Source organism: Drosophila persimilis, unplaced genomic scaffold (assembly GCF_003286085.1).
Source record: "Drosophila persimilis strain 14011-0111.01,24,50 unplaced genomic scaffold, DperRS2 tig00001273-arrow-arrow-pilon, whole genome shotgun sequence".
Lineage (NCBI taxonomy): Eukaryota > Metazoa > Arthropoda > Insecta > Diptera > Drosophilidae > Drosophila > Drosophila persimilis.
In genome coordinates this window covers 43,087-58,632 of record NW_020825451.1, presented here as the reverse complement: position 1 = coordinate 58,632, position 15,546 = coordinate 43,087, and the positions used below count along the sequence as shown (strand labels likewise).

The following is a 15,546-nucleotide window of genomic DNA, read 5'->3' as shown; positions in this document are numbered from 1 at the left end:
CCCCGATCCCCGTAGCAATTCTTAGTTCGAAAGTGTCCCGTGAGTACTATCCGGCGATTGCCTAGGTGCCCCGGCCCCGTAATAATTCTTAGTTCGACAGTGTCCCGTGAGTGCTATCCGGTGATTACCGGAAGCATTACATTTAGAAGGTGTACGAGATGGATGGGCATGCATTCATGTGTTGTGTTCATGATCGACAGATCTAGCAGAGGAACTCCCGCAAGTGTCCCAGAGAGGGCAGATAGGTGTCTGGGATCATGTCCACTTTGCTGTGTCCTTCGTCATTGCAAATCTGGCGCACCTCTTTCAAGATGCTGACGCCGGTGCCCACGAAAAGCGATTGGAAGCCGCAGTTGCTGGCGAACAGAATGTCCGTGTAGAGACTGGAATAGGCGGGTGAGGTAAGAGCAGGTGGGGCAGGAGGACGGACCACTTACATGTCGCCAACCATCAGCGTGGACTCCCGCTTGAGGACGCCGCATTGCAGCAGCTGCTCCACCATCAGGGGATTCGGCTTGCCCAAAATCAGCGGCATTCGGCCAGTGATGGCCTTCACGGCGGCTACCATGGCACCGGCGCCCACAATCATCCGGTTTTTGCCCACCGGATAGGCGGTGTCCAGACAGGTGCCCAGGAAGAGGACCTTCGGCTGCTGGAGGTACGAACTGGCCCTGATTATCTTCGGCACATTGAAGCTCTCATCCTTGCCGATTATCACGGCGCCCACCTCGTGATCCAGGTACATATCCTTGGCAAACTGTTCCATGGGCTTGAGCAGCTTCTCCTTGCCCACAGAGAAGCTGCAGATGTTCTCCTTGGCCAGCTCATCGACAATGGCCGACTCCCCGACGATGTACGCCTTCTTTTTGAACCCCTTCGCGCTGGCCTGGCCACGGACAGCGCCGAGCTCAGTATCTGCTCTTCCTGGATCTCGTAGCCGAACTGGTGCGCCTTCGCGGCCAGATCCTTGGTGAGCAGACCCGAATGGTTGGTCGCCACCAGCACCTGCCTGCCCGAGCTCTTGATCATATTAAAGGTCTCCACTGCCCCATTGATCGGCCGGTTCAGGTGCCACAGAACACCGTCGGCATCGAATATCACCGATTCGATTGTGGTCAGCCACTGGCGCACCTTCTCCTTGGGTATTTTGGTCAGATCCGTGCAGGTACGCTTGAACATGGCTCAGCACGGGACTACAACTGCTCGTAGGTGATATTTTGAAACAACAATAAAACAGTCAAACCACAATTGACATTCCACACAGCCAGTACTAGATTGTGAGTTTTCTCAGAAACCAAGATCTCAGATCCAATCAAAAAGCACTGTTTGAACAGAGCAAGCCCAGCACCGAGAAATAATAGGTACACATCGTATTAACCGCTCTCAGGACCCTTCTCGGGATCCCCCCTAAAGGGCGCGCCAGTGCCACATAAATTTAATTATCAATCAATTATACTTTCCCCCCACAGCGAGGGGTATCAAAAGTACTGCCGTAAGAGCGTGGTGTCTATCTGTCTGTCTAAAGTAATGAATGTAGTCTAAGGGGTAAGGTGTAAGGGGTAAGGTGTCAGGTGTAGGGGCCTTAATAGTTTCGGGAGGGTATGAATGGCAGCAAGTCCGAGAGCCTGTGCAGATACAGGTCTGGTATCTGCTGGTACGCAAAGGCCTGCTTAGAGGCCAGGGCATGGCGGACATCCTGGAGACTGCTGACGCCAGTGCCCACCAGTAGAGTGTGAAAGCCGCAGTTGTAGCCGAACTGCATATCCGTGTACATGCTGGGCGGGGGGGGGGTAAAGGCATGAAAGTAAGCGAAAATACCATATAGGAGTGAGAAACTCACGTGTCGCCCACCAGCAGGGTGCGTTCAGGCTCGATGACACCCTGACGTATCAGATGGGAGCAGACATAGGGACTGGGCTTGCCGCAGGTGAACGGGGCCCGCTTCGCCACCGCCTGTATGGCAGCCACCACGACTCCCGCCCCGGGCACTTGACGGTCGGCAGCCACTGGAAAGGCGCGATCGCGATTGGTGGCCAAAAAGAGGGTCTTTGGGTCCCGGAGGTATATGCTGGCCTTGGTCAGCTTCAGCACATTGAGGCCCAAGTCCATGCCGACGGCCACGGCGCCCACATTCGCATCTAAGTACATTTTTTGCACCTGGTCCACCATAGAGTTCTCCTGCGTGGAGGCCAAGTCCAGCGGCAGACTCTCGATCCCGACCTGCCGCAGCTCGTCCTTGATGCCCTGGCCACCCACGATGTAGACCTTGCGATTGAACTTCCGCTCTCGCATATAGCGGGCCAGAGCCTGCGCCGAGGAGAGGATCTCGTTCTCGGCGCAGGCTCTGGCCCGCTATATGCGAGAGCGGAAGTTCAATCGCAAGGTCTACATCGTGGGTGGCCAGGGCATCAAGGACGAGCTGCGGCAGGTCGGGATCGAGAGTCTGCCGCTGGACTTGGCCTCCACGCAGGAGAACTCCATGGTGGACCAGGTGCAAAAAATGTACTTAGATGCGAATGTGTCCTTCGTCATTGCAAATCTGGCGCACCTCTTTCAAGATGCTGACGCCGGTGCCCACGAAAAGCGATTGGAAGTCGCAGTTGCTGGCGAACAGAATGTCCGTGTAGAGACTGGAATAGGCGGGTGAGGTAAGAGCAGGTGGGGCAGGAGGACGGACCACTTACGTGTCGCCAACCATCAGCGTGGACTCCCGCTTGAGGACGCCGCATTGCAGCAGCTGCTCCACCATCAGGGGATTCGGCTTGCCCAAAATCAGCGGCATTCGGCCAGTGATGGCCTTCACGGCGGCCACCATGGCACCGGCGCCCACAATCATCCGGTTTTTGCCCACCGGATAGGCGGTGTCCAGACAGGTGCCCAGGAAGAGGACCTTCGGCCCCTGGAGGTACGAACTGGCCCTGATTATCTTCGGCACATTGAAGCTCTCATCCTTGCCGATTATCACGGCGCCCACCTCGTGATCCAGGTACATATGCTTGGCAAACTGTTCCATGAGCTTGAGCAGCTTCTCCTTGCCCACAGAGAAGCTGCAGATGTTCTCCTTGGCAAGCTCATCGACAATGGCCGACTCCCCGACGATGTACGCCTTCTTTTTGAACCCCTTCGCGCTGAGGAACCTGGCCACGGACAGCGCCGAGCTCAGTATCTGCTCTTCCTGGATCTCGTAGCCGAACTGGTGCGCCTTCGCGGCCAGATCCTTGGTGAGCAGACCCGAATGGTTGGTCGCCACCAGCACCTGCCTGCCCGAGCTCTTGATCATATTAAAGGTCTCCACTGCCCCATTGATCGGCCGGTTCAGGTGCCACAGAACACCGTCGGCATCGAATATCACCGATTCGATTGTGGTCAGCCACTGGCGCACCTTCTCCTTGGGTATTTTGGTCAGATCCGTGCAGGTACGCTTGAACATGGCTCAGCACGGGACTACAACTGCTCGTAGGTGATATTTTGAAACAACAATAAAACAGTCAAACCACAATTGACATTCCACACAGCCAGTACTAGATTGTGAGTTTTCTCAGAAACCAAGATCTCAGATCCAATCAAAAAGCACTGTTTGAACAGAGCAAGCCCAGCACCGAGAAATAATAGGTACACATCGTATTAACCGCTCTCAGGACCCTTCTCGGGATCCCCCCTAAAGGGCGCGCCAGTGCCACATAAATTTAATTATCAATCAATTATACATTCCCCCCACAGCGAGGGGTATCAAAAGTACTGCCGTAAGAGCGTGGTGTCTATCTGTCTGTCTAAAGTAATGAATGTAGTCTAAGGGGTAAGGTGTAAGGGGTAAGGTGTCAGGTGTAGGGGCCTTAATAGTTTCGGGAGGGTATGAATGGCAGCAAGTCCGAGAGCCTGTGCAGATACAGGTCTGGTATCTGCTGGTACGCAAAGGCCTGCTTAGAGGCCAGGGCATGGCGGACATCCTGGAGACTGCTGACGCCAGTGCCCACCAGTAGAGTGTGAAAGCCGCAGTTGTAGCCGAACTGCATATCCGTGTACATGCTGGGCGGGGGGGGGGAAAGGCATGAAAGTAAGCGAAAATACCATATAGGAGTGAGAAACTCACGTGTCGCCCACCAGCAGGGTGCGTTCCGGCTCGATGACACCCTGACGTATCAGATGGGAGCAGACATAGGGACTGGGCTTGCCGCAGGTGAACGGGGCCCGCTTCGCCACCGCCTGTATGGCAGCCACCACGACTCCCGCCCCGGGCACTTGACGGTCGGCAGCCACTGGAAAGGCGCGATCGCGATTGGTGGCCAAAAAGAGGGTCTTTGGGTCCCGGAGGTATATGCTGGCCTTGGTCAGCTTCAGCACATTGAGGCCCAAGTCCATGCCGACGGCCACGGCGCCCACATTCGCATCTAAGTACATTTTTTGCACCTGGTCCACCATGGAGTTCTCCTGCGTGGAGGCCAAGTCCAGCGGCAGACTCTCGATCCCGACCTGCCGCAGCTCGTCCTTGATGCCCTGGCCACCCACGATGTAGACCTTGCGATTGAACTTCCGCTCTCGCATATAGCGGGCCAGAGCCTGCGCCGAGGAGAGGATCTCGTTCTCGGCTATCAGGAAGCCCATGCTGTCTGTCCTTCTTGCTCAGGGCCCGGCACGAGGCCTCCGAGTTGTTGGTGCAGATGAACGAATTCTTGCCCATCGCCCGCAGGGCATTGAACGTATCGGCAGCTCCCGTGAGTGCCTGATCGTGGCGCCACAGCACCCCATCCGCGGCGTAGACGATCGTGTCGAAGGTCTTCAGCAGTTGGCGGACATTATATATGTTTGGTTCCAGCACCTGGCAGCCGCCCATCCGCAGCACTCGCCGCGACAAAACGAAATTCATTCTCAGTCCGTATCCGAATCAATGTGGGCTGATGATCGACTAAGTATCCTCTAAACTCAGGGCATACTATGGCTTGAAATCTCCCCTGAAATCTTGCACTCTGCTTGTGGCTGCTAAAATCAATGGAAAGTTTGTCCCGGGACCCCGTGACCTTTGAGCTGTCGCCGACCACTCCCCGGGACCGTCACGGGCTGCCATTCTCCGATGCACTTAATTCACTAAACTTTTGCTCATTTTGCTACTTTTGGCCAAGACCGGAATGGACCCTGGCTGTGGTTCGGCTTGGGTTTGGGCTGGGGTTTGGGCTTGGGTGCGGGTCCGGGTCCGGGTCCGGGGGCAAACATCGCGGACAACTTTTAATTGTGCGCAACGACTGAAGGCCAAACGGAGCATCCCCCTCCCCCGTACCCAGTCCTGGGGGAGCCAGTTCTCTGCCAAGGATTCGCGCCTTTTCGACCAGCAGCCAACGCCCCGATGCGCCAATTAAAATGGCATTCAGGCTTTATTGTTGACAGGTCCTGTCTCCTACGAGCGACCAAATCCGACACTTGTCCACTGCCCAGCGCCCAGAGACAGGGACAGAGGGAGAGAGAGACATTCCCTCGCACCTTGACATAAATTCATTAAATCTTGTCCGGGCTTTCAAATCTGCCGCAGTTTAACGGATCTCTGTTGAATGGCCCCCGGTCAAATGGCGGCTCACGGCTCTTAAAATAGAGGGCGAAAAATCGACGCAAATTGGCCAACAACCGGGGGGGAGCAGAGCTCGAGACCGTGCCGGGGATAAGCCGCTGCCTCCGGGCCAAGGCAAAAAGCCAGGAAACGCGACTTTCGAAATTTCCATGATTTTCTCGCTCAGGGGAAAAGGAAACACTCACATGTCAATAAAGTATTTACTTAGACCCACGCAGACTCAAACGTCCCATCGAACATAAAAAATACAAAAATTTGCTGAATAACACATCATTAAAATTTGTATATAAACCTAATCACTAAACTCTTAAAATATGTAGTAAGCCAATGTAAATATCACTAATATTAGATCATAGTTTAAGTAAAGCTGATTTGTAATAAAAAAAAAATAAAAAAAAAAAATTACTTAGATTTAAATCTATTAAAAATCTATTAAATTTGTAAGAATATATTTACGAGTGTGTCGAATATTTTCAGATTAATTTTACTACAATTTCCATAGTCGGTATCTCAGGGCCTCGCCAATTAATTGCAGCCCAAAAGGAAATCCTCCTTGAAAGTTTTGTCGCCTGTGAAATATATCTAAGCACCTTCTGTCTCTTTACGTAAGGTTTGAGTGTGTGTGGATTTGCAGCATAACTCAATTTCCTCAAGTGGAAAGCGCTTTACATTTTTCCCAGTTTTCGCAGTTTACCCAACACTAGATGGGGCCCACTGATGGATGGCTTGGGGCGGAAGTAGAAGCAGAAGCAGAAGCAGAAGCAGAGGCAAGTGGCAAATCCACATGGAATGCATTCTCCATTCTCTCTGCAAACAATACAAGAGCGGAGCGGAACAACAAACGAGCAAATTCCACTCGACTAGGTATCGAGAGGCAATAGTATCCAAATGGAATTTTAAGCACAAAGTTTGACCAAACTTTTTTCGGAACCCAGAAAAAAGCAGAAAGCGAACCAAGAACCGAGCACCGAGAAACGGAAACTTTTTTATTAAGTTTACAAGAAAAAGTTAATTTCTTGGGCCTCCCTCGGAGTTCAGTGGGGGCCCTGGGGCTGTTGTTTTTTCCCTAATTAATACCTCGAGACGAAGGCTGAAATCCACTTGATTTATATGCTAATCAGTGGCCGGTCGCCGCAATCCACTCTGCCTGGGGGGAGGGGCACTAGTGCCGGCTCGAGCTCGGGGCATCGACAGTCGCTTAAATCATGTTACGGGTTTTTTCTCTCTTCCGAATGGTGGCCCCCTATCTGGTGGCATGGTGACAACAGTGGCCAACTTTAAATTATCCGATATCTGCGTATAAATCATCCGAAGATAGCATCATCAGCTGGGTTCACAAGGCGCAATTATTTGCGGAAAATGTATTGCCTCCCTGCCGTTTCCTTTGCGTTTTGTCTGTCGCCGGACACCCTAGTTGGCCGACTACGTTGCCGTTTCCCCGAGATACCCTCGATAAGCCCCTGTCTCCAGTAGGTATAATCTCTACGGCGGCTGACTGATGGGCATTCTGCTGCCAGGGGGGGGGGGGGGGACTTTCGAGTTGCATTTCACAAGCTTGACACAATTGAAACGTTTTTGTTGTTTCATGAAGCACAAACAATACATACCCCCCGACTCCTCACACCCCTTCCCGAATGCTAAACATCTAAGCTGTATTTCTAAGGATTTTACCACAAGCACGGACATGACACAACGATTAATAGCTTAACCTGGCCAGGACTCTTCGATTTTGGAGTGGTTATGCAAGCCACAGGAATTCTCCTCGGCCAGGCCTTAAAGAGTCCCTTAAGGGCAAGGCTATGGCCATATGTGCCATGTCCTGTGCTCTTTAAAATACTCAATGTTTCAGCAATGAGTGCACCTTGGTCAGCCGCATGAAATTTAAATTCCGAATACAAGCTCAACGGAGTGAGTCCCTTCCGGCCTTGGCCCCCCCGCTCGGCCACGCTCGCAGGCCCCGCTTCCGGCTCACACTGCGTATGAGCAATGCCACAGCAGTAGCTGTAGGGGGGGCGGCCTTGGGGGCAATAAGGGAGTTTTGTTCTGTTGTTGTTTCTGCGGTTAGGGTTTCAATGTGCGTACATTAAACCAAATTATAGCACATTATAATTTGTGTCTGCAAATGTCCCCCAAAAACTCATTCGAGAGATGCCAGATCTGACGGCAGACAAGCATGAATATTGGCTGGGGGACACTGTATACTTTTATGCAGTGCCCCCAAGGCTGGGCTGAATATACGGCCACATGGCAGTTGAATAAATAAACGATTTGCATATCCACACCAAAGGCGAGAGGCGATTGTGGCAAGGCTACTGCCTGTGTCGACTCGCCTGTGATTGTTCGACTAGAAGTCCAGGCGAAGCGCGTAAGCTGTGCCCATAAACATTGGGCCCTTGCGGAGGACATTCATGGTGCAAGATTCAAAGTATTTATCCGCCCTCCGTTCAGACAGGGTATCCTCTTCCAGGCATGTCCTGTCGCCGACCCTTCTCAACCGACTGACTTTTGCTCAGAGATGCAGCAGACAGCTTGCAGCCTTGCCGCTCCCCGGCAAAACTTAAATATTTCATAAAAACTCCCCTGCAAGGACTTGCCACGGGCCTGCATTTCAGTTAAACAAATAGCCACACACATGTATCACATATTTCGAGAATATTTAAAGCAACGTCAATCATTGTAATTTATAACTTAAGCGAAAACGTAACCAAACCAAAACCAAAGCCAAAGCCGAAACCAAACTCAAGCCATTATTTCCACTTTGTGCCATCAATGCCGCCGGGTGTTCTGGCTGTTCTGGCTGTTCTGCTGCTCTTTTTCCCCTCCAATTGTTTGCTGTGTGTGGCAGCCACTTTTTGTTGCACATTTTCATTTGTGTCCCGCTGACCAGAGCCCGGTGTCCGGTGTCCGATGTCCGGTGTCCGGCGGCAGCCGCCACAAACTGCTGCTCGTTTCATAAATCATCTTACACCCATACCCACCCACACACACACGCCCATCCACCCATCCACCCATCCACGCACACACGCATACACGCGCTCCTTGATTTACAGGCCCACAAAATGCTTCAGCTTGTGCTGTTGTTGTCCTCCAGGAGGGCGACGAGAATATCAATTTCACATTTAATATGCAACACCAGATGGGGGCAGCGCCAGGAAATTATAAGAAATCAATTACCAAAGCCCTTGACCCACTAAAAAACAGCAGAGCAGCCAATAAATAACCCAAGTCTTGAAAAAAAACACACTAAAATTTCTAGAAATATAACCCCATAAAAGGTTATACAAATCTCTATCCAATCCTTACATTTTTGTGGATATTGGCTCTTCAGAAAGGGCTCAAGGAAAGAAAGAATGGACCTACCACCATCAGAGACACAGCCGTGGCAAATCCTGTCTCCCCAGGACGCATCCTTCCTTCCATTTCGATCTCCTATTGATAGTCATTTCGACTGATTTCCAGGCTTCAATCCTCGTCGATCATCGTTGAGTGTAGCCCTCGCAGAAGCCGGCGCGATAAATCCTTAGCCCTTGGCAACACAGCAGCAGGGGGGAAAGGATAGAGGAGCTGGATGTGGAGCTGGCCAAACACGAGTACCCTCACTCCTACGCCCCAGCTTAATCAGCAGGCCACTTTCTGACCCAATTCCGCCTTTGTATGAGCCCCGAAACTCAGAGCCCAAAGACAAACCCCACCATAGATGACAATTTAATAAAGCAAATGGTGCGCGCGGTTGGCGCTTGTTTGGGGGCGGAGTGGGAGGGGGGGGGGGGGGGGAGTTTCTTTGCCATTTGGATTAACCCATGCCCAAGACTGCGGCAGCGACCATGAGTTCTACGGCACAGCCCCATCGTTAATCAATTAAGTTGGCGTTTTTATATGATTGCTTTCAGGGCTACATGTATACTATATGTATGTATGTGTGTATATGTGTACTTAAGTAGTTATATATATATAGATTCGATTCCCGCACAAACGATGCCCCGCCACGCGCAAATATAATTAATGATCAAGTGTCAACCGAAACATTTCCGACCCCATAAAGTATATATATTCTTGATCAGCATCAATAGCCGAGTCGATTGAGCCATAACTGTCTGTCCGTCTGTCCGTCTGTCCGTCCGTCCGTCTGTCCGTCCGTCCGTCTGTCCGTCCCCTTCAGCGCCTAGTGCTCAAAGACTATAAGAGCTAGAGCAACGATGTTTTGGATCCAGACTTCTGTGATATGTCACTGCTACAAAAATATTTCAAAACTTTGCCCCGCCCACTTCCGCCCCCACAAAGGGCGAAAATCTGTGGCATCCACAATTTTAAAGATACGAGAAAACCAAAAACGCAGAATCGTAGAAGATGACTATATCTTCTAGAGTGCAGAATCTGAATTGGATCGTATTATTATTATAGCCAGCATCAAGAAAACAATTTCATTTTTTCTCGCCCTGTCTCTCTCTAACACACACGTAGCATAGGCGGCTTTGCTTAGAGTAAAACATTAGCGCCTAGATCTCAGAGACTATAAAAGCTAGAGCAACCAAATTTGGTATCCACACTCCTAATATATCGGACCGAGACGAGTTTGTTTCAAAATTTCGCCACACCCCCTTCCGCCCCCGCAAAGGATGCAGATCTGGGGATATTCATAAATCTCAGAGACTATTAAGGCTAGAGTAACCAAATTTGGTATCCGCACTCCTGTTAGATCTCACTATAAAACGTATATCTCAAAATTTCGCCCCACCCCCTTCCGCCCACACAAAGGACGAAAATCTGTTGCATCCACAATATTGCAAAATCGAGTAAACTAAAAACGCAGAATCATAGACAATGACCATATCTATCCGGTTGCCGAATCTGGATCAGATCGGATCATTTTTGTAGCCAAAAGCAAGAAATCAATTTTTAGTGGCTACGCAGCGCCCGACGTCACGTTCAGACTGATTTTCTGTCTCTCTCGCACGCACTCTTTGTCGTGTCGTTTAATATTAGCGGCGTCTGCCGGAGGAGAGCCATACTGACTTAGTATCGGGTATAACTGTAGAGTTGCGGTGTCCGCAGCAACTCACAACTTTCCCCCTCGTTTTTTTTTGATCGATTGTTCCACTTAGCGCCACAAAACTTAACGGAATCCCGGAGTCCCTGCTCGGGCGCCATCTGTACGGAAGCGATCCTGGGCTGGGGTACATATCTCAGTCTACTCCAGGGTCGAAATTACAGTAATATTTATAATTTGCCGGGACTCCGTATTTCGGACCGACGATGGGGACGGGGCGGCATTCCCGCGGACGGGAGCGATCGTAGCGTGGGACGTGGCAGTCGGTTTCACCGAGAGCACTCAGGTTATCGCCGAATAGCGCCTTCCGGACTCCACCGAACTCAGAATCAATACGGAGGTCTTTACTATGTGATAATACCGACAGGGGTCGCCGAGAGTACTTAGGCTATCGCCAGACAGTACTTACGGGACCCCGCCGGCCTGAGAGTTACTACGAAGCGGAAAGGGGGACTTTGCTATGCGGAAATACCGACAAGTATCGCCGAGAGTACCTAGGCTATCGCCCGGCGGTACTTACGGGACCTTGTCGGCCTAAGAATTACTACGACGCGGAAGGGGGACTTTGCTATGCGGAAATACCGACAAGTATCGCCGAGAGTACCTAGACTATCGCCGGACGGTACTTACGGGACCCTGTCGGCCTAAGAATTACTACGACGCGGAAAGGGGACTTTGCTATGCGGAAATACCGACAAGTATCGCCGAGAGTACCGGCTATCGCCGGACGGTACTTACGGGACCCTGTCGGCCTAAGAGATACTACGAGGGTCAGGGATATCGACAAGCTTCACCGATAGTGCCTAGGAAATCGCCGGATAGCACTCACGGGACACTATCGGGCTAAACATTACTGCGAAAGTCTTTATCATACAGGGCAGGTATCGCCGAGAGGGCTTAGGCAATCGCCGGACAGCCCCGTCGGGACCCAGGGAACTACGGGAATCAGGCGAGACACCAACAGGCGTCACCGGGGACGCTTAGACGATCGTCGGATAGCGGCTTTGGGACCCTGCGGGGCACAAACTACGGGAGGGAATCAGGCGGAGGGTCACCGAGAACGCCTAGGCAATCGCCGGACAGCGGCCTCAGGATCCTGTCGGGCTACGAACTACTGGATGGAATCACGCAGACTCGGCCAAGAGGCGGGAGGAAGGGCAGAGAAGATGAAGCCCCGGGCCTCCAGGTTCTCTAGTGTCTAGATTGTTGGTGGTCGGGCTATGTTTCTGTTATATTCGTTACATTTCACTTTATTCTTTCTTTGTTCCCTACCTATCGCACCGCTCAGCAGCCCGTATACACGCCTAGAGACTAGCTTACCCCTGAACTCCCACGCTTGTACTCGTCGAAAGCCTCCTCTTCCCCGTGGGTGCAGCGTAGATGCAGGATCTCCTCTCCGTAAGTGTAATATCGATGCAGGGTCTTCCCCGTAAGCGCAGCGTCGATGCAGGATCTTCCCCGTGTCACTGATAGCGTTGGCGTGGATCCGGGCCGCCACGTGTTTTTACTTTTTCCAAGACACTCGAATTTTTCCGCGAACACGTCCGACTCCTACGACTGCTCCCAATCGAATCTCTTCTATCCACGTTTTTTTCCTCCAGCCTCAGAACTCTCCCGATCCAGCGTCAGCGTGGGCGGTCAGCGTCGTCATTCTCGCGGCGGCAGAGGGCTGGCGCCGTCGTTCGGCGTATATGCTGCGCCGGTGACTCTTGTCTCTCCTTTTCGCTGCTGGCGCGTCGTTACTCGGTTTTGGTTTTCCGCGTTTCTCTTCTGCCGTTGCTGCTGTGGGCTTACCGTTTCGGCGCTTCGTTGCGGCGTCGACGCTGGCGGCTTATCTTTTCGGCGCTTCTCGTCTTCGGCCGTCGCTGAATTGATGCTGTTGGCTACCGTTTCGGCTCTTGGTGTATTCCACTCTCTCTTTGGCTTCCGCTGAGTTGTTGTCGTTGGGTTTTGCTTCTTGGTGTATTCCTCCCCGTTTCTGTGTCGGTGTCGATAGGTTTCGGTTCTTTGTGTATTCCTCCCCGTTGCTGTGTCGGTGCCGTTGGATTTTGATTCTTGGTGTATTCCTCTCCCTCTTTGGCTGCTGCTGCGTCGTTGTCGTTGGGTTTCAGCTTTCTCGGTGTATTCCTCGCCGTTACTGCGTCCATGCCGTTGGTTTTCGGTCCTTGGTGTATTCCTCTCTCGTTTTGGCTGCTGCTGCGTCGTTGTTGTTGGGGTTTCGTTCTGAAAAGCCAGTGGGGTCCGCCGTGATCGCTACTCGAAGTACAAAGCGGAATCGGACAGCTCGCACAGCCCCACAGCCAAAGGCACGTTTATACGTATACAGGGTGTCTTTTTCGGTCGTGCTGAGTGGCTCTTTTAAAACCTCAACATGGCAGCACCTGAGCCTTCCAATGTCGCGAACGCAGCAATGCCGAGTGATGTAGATTTCTACAAGCACAAGGCAGAACTTCAAGCTCGCTTAGAGCAAATCGAGCGAATGAATGCGGATTTCGATGCCGCATTCGATAATAAACTGTTACATTTTCAGGCACACGTCAAGGCTATTTTCGGGCTGAAAGGGGTGGCTATCGGCTTGCGCCCGCTCAGCGACAAAATCAATTCGCACTTGCGTGCACTTCAGACCTTGGCGACCCCGCAGGAAATTTCCGATGGGTTGCTGATCTTCATCATAGGCACGAAATTGGACCACAAGACCAAGGAGAAATGGGAAGAGAACTTGCCGACGTCAGGATTGCCTCGGTGGTGAAGCATGGCCTCATTCTTGGAAGCAAGATGTCGGATGCTGGAAAATTTGGTATCGGCTATAGTAACAATTCCTAGCCAGCAGGTGAGAGAAAGTAAACCTAGCACCCTAATCACCTCCATTAACTATCATAATAGCTCAACATGCAAGTATTGCAAATCCTCCGATCACTACATATCCCGATGCCAGGCATTTCTAGATCTCCCTGTTTTTTCTCGATACAAGGAGGTGAAGAAGCGCCATTTATGTCTAAACTGTCTTAACAAAGGCCATTCATTGCAACGCTGCAAGTCAGGGGCATGTAGAAATTGCCAAGCCAAGCATCACACACTGCTCCACATGCAGTTGGGCGATTACGCTGAGTTGCCGTCGCCGAGCACGGAATCGACCCAGCATGATCCTGCGAGTGCCCTAGTAGCAAGCAATTATACTAGCCCTCCCCCCTCGAATCAGAAATCTCTGCCTAGCCAAAACGTGCTGCTAGCTACCGCAATCGTATATGTCAGGGGCCGTTTTGGATCGCTTATTCCATGTCGTGCCTGTAACGAACCCTGTAGCGCCATTTGAATTATAATAATTGTTATTAGGATAGTATTTCATGAAGTCTAGTGTAAGTTAGGCTAGGGCAAAGCGGGAGCGCAATAAAAGCTCGCTCTCTCGCTCTTGGCGAATTCGCCCCGCTTTGCCACCGTAGGTAAGGTAGGCTTAGAAGAAATTGGTTTAATATATGCAAAGAAGTCGAGAAAAACCCCTGAAATCGAACGCACGCACCCCTTTTCTTTTCGTCGTATTAAAATAAAACGAGGGGGAACGTTGTGAGTTGCTGCGGACACCGCAACTCTACAGTTATACCCGATACTCTCCCGATGCTCTCCTCCGGCAGATGGCGCTAATATTAAGCGACACGACAAAGAGTGTGTGCGAGAGAGACAAAAAATCAGTCGGAGCGTGACGTCGGGCGCTGCGTAGCCAGTGCAAATTGGTTTGTTCCTTTTGGCTATAAAAATGACCTGATCTGATCCAAATTCAGCAACCGGATAGATATGGTCATTCTCTATGATTCTGCGTTTTTAGTTTTCTCGAATCTGCAATATTGTGGATGCAACAGATTTTCGTCCTTTGTGGGGGCGGATGGGGGTGGGGCGAAATTCTGAGATATACGTTTTATAGTGACATTTTAAAGGAGTGTGTGTACCAAATTTGGTTACTCTAGCCTTAATAGTCTCTGAGATTTGTGGTTGCCTCAGATTTTCGTCCTTTGCGGGGGCGGAAGGGGGTGTGGCGAAATTTGGACACGAAAAGGTCAAGGTCCGATATCACAGGAGTGTGGATACCAAATTTGGTTGCTCTAGCTTTTATGGGTTCTGAGATCCTTGAACTCATATTTTGCAATTGGCAAAACCGACCATGAAACCTGTGTGTTAGAGAGAGACAGAGCGAGAAAGAGTGAAATTGTTTTCGTGATTCTGGCTATAATAATTATACGATCTGGTTCAGATTTTGCACTCTGTAAGATATAGTCATCTTCTACGATTCTGCGTTTTTAGTTTTCTTGTATCGTCCAAATTGTGGATGCCACAGATTTTCGCCCTTTGTGGGGGCGGAAGTGGGCATGGCAAAGTTTTGAAATATTTTTGGAGCAGTGACATATCACAGAAGTCTGGATCCAAAACATCGTTGCTCTAGCTCTTATAGTCTTTGAGCATTAGGCGCTGAAGGGGACGGACAGACGGACGGACGGACGGACAGACGGACAGACGGACGGACGGACAGACGGACAGACAGACATGGCTCAATCGACTCGGCTATTGATGCTGATCAAGAATATATATACTTTATGGGGTCGGAAACGATTCCTTCTGGACGTTACACACATACACTTTTACCACAAACCTAATATACCCCAATACTCATTTTGAGTATCGGGTATAAAAAAAATTGCAGTCACCCAAAATTTCGGTATTGTTATTTAGAAAAACTATTCTAAAATTTCATGGCGCCCCCGGGTGGACTTGCAATTTAAACGTACATATTAAGTCAAGTGGAAGGCAAAAAGTGACAGTGACACAGTGAAGAAAAGATAAATAGCCAAAATCTATTCTACATACATACATACATGTACATGCATATGTGCGGCAGCTAAATTGCCAAATTGACCGCGACGTGTGTGAAAATAATTAAACAAACCAAACTAAA

At 50.8% G+C, this 15,546-nt stretch overlaps 2 protein-coding genes across 2 annotated transcripts; both read right to left on the bottom strand.

The window, feature by feature from the left end:
* Nucleotides 1–102: 102 nt before the first annotated feature.
* LOC113566924 (glycerol-3-phosphate phosphatase-like) lies at nucleotides 103–779 on the bottom strand. Its single transcript, XM_026994137.1, has 2 exons — nucleotides 438–779; nucleotides 103–383 (listed from the first exon to the last, which is right to left on the bottom strand). Exons 1-2 carry the CDS (start codon nucleotides 764–766, stop codon nucleotides 203–205), a joined length of 510 nt encoding a protein of 169 aa, XP_026849938.1. The 5' UTR covers nucleotides 767–779; the 3' UTR covers nucleotides 103–202.
* A 2,857-nt stretch (nucleotides 780–3,636) lies between these two features.
* LOC113566923 (glycerol-3-phosphate phosphatase-like) lies at nucleotides 3,637–4,864 on the bottom strand. Its single transcript, XM_026994136.1, is given in 3 exon segments — nucleotides 3,637–4,026; nucleotides 4,091–4,602; nucleotides 4,604–4,864. Coding segments are annotated over 3 exon segments (966 nt in total). The 3' UTR covers nucleotides 3,637–3,833.
* Nucleotides 4,865–15,546: the final 10,682 nt, after the last annotated feature.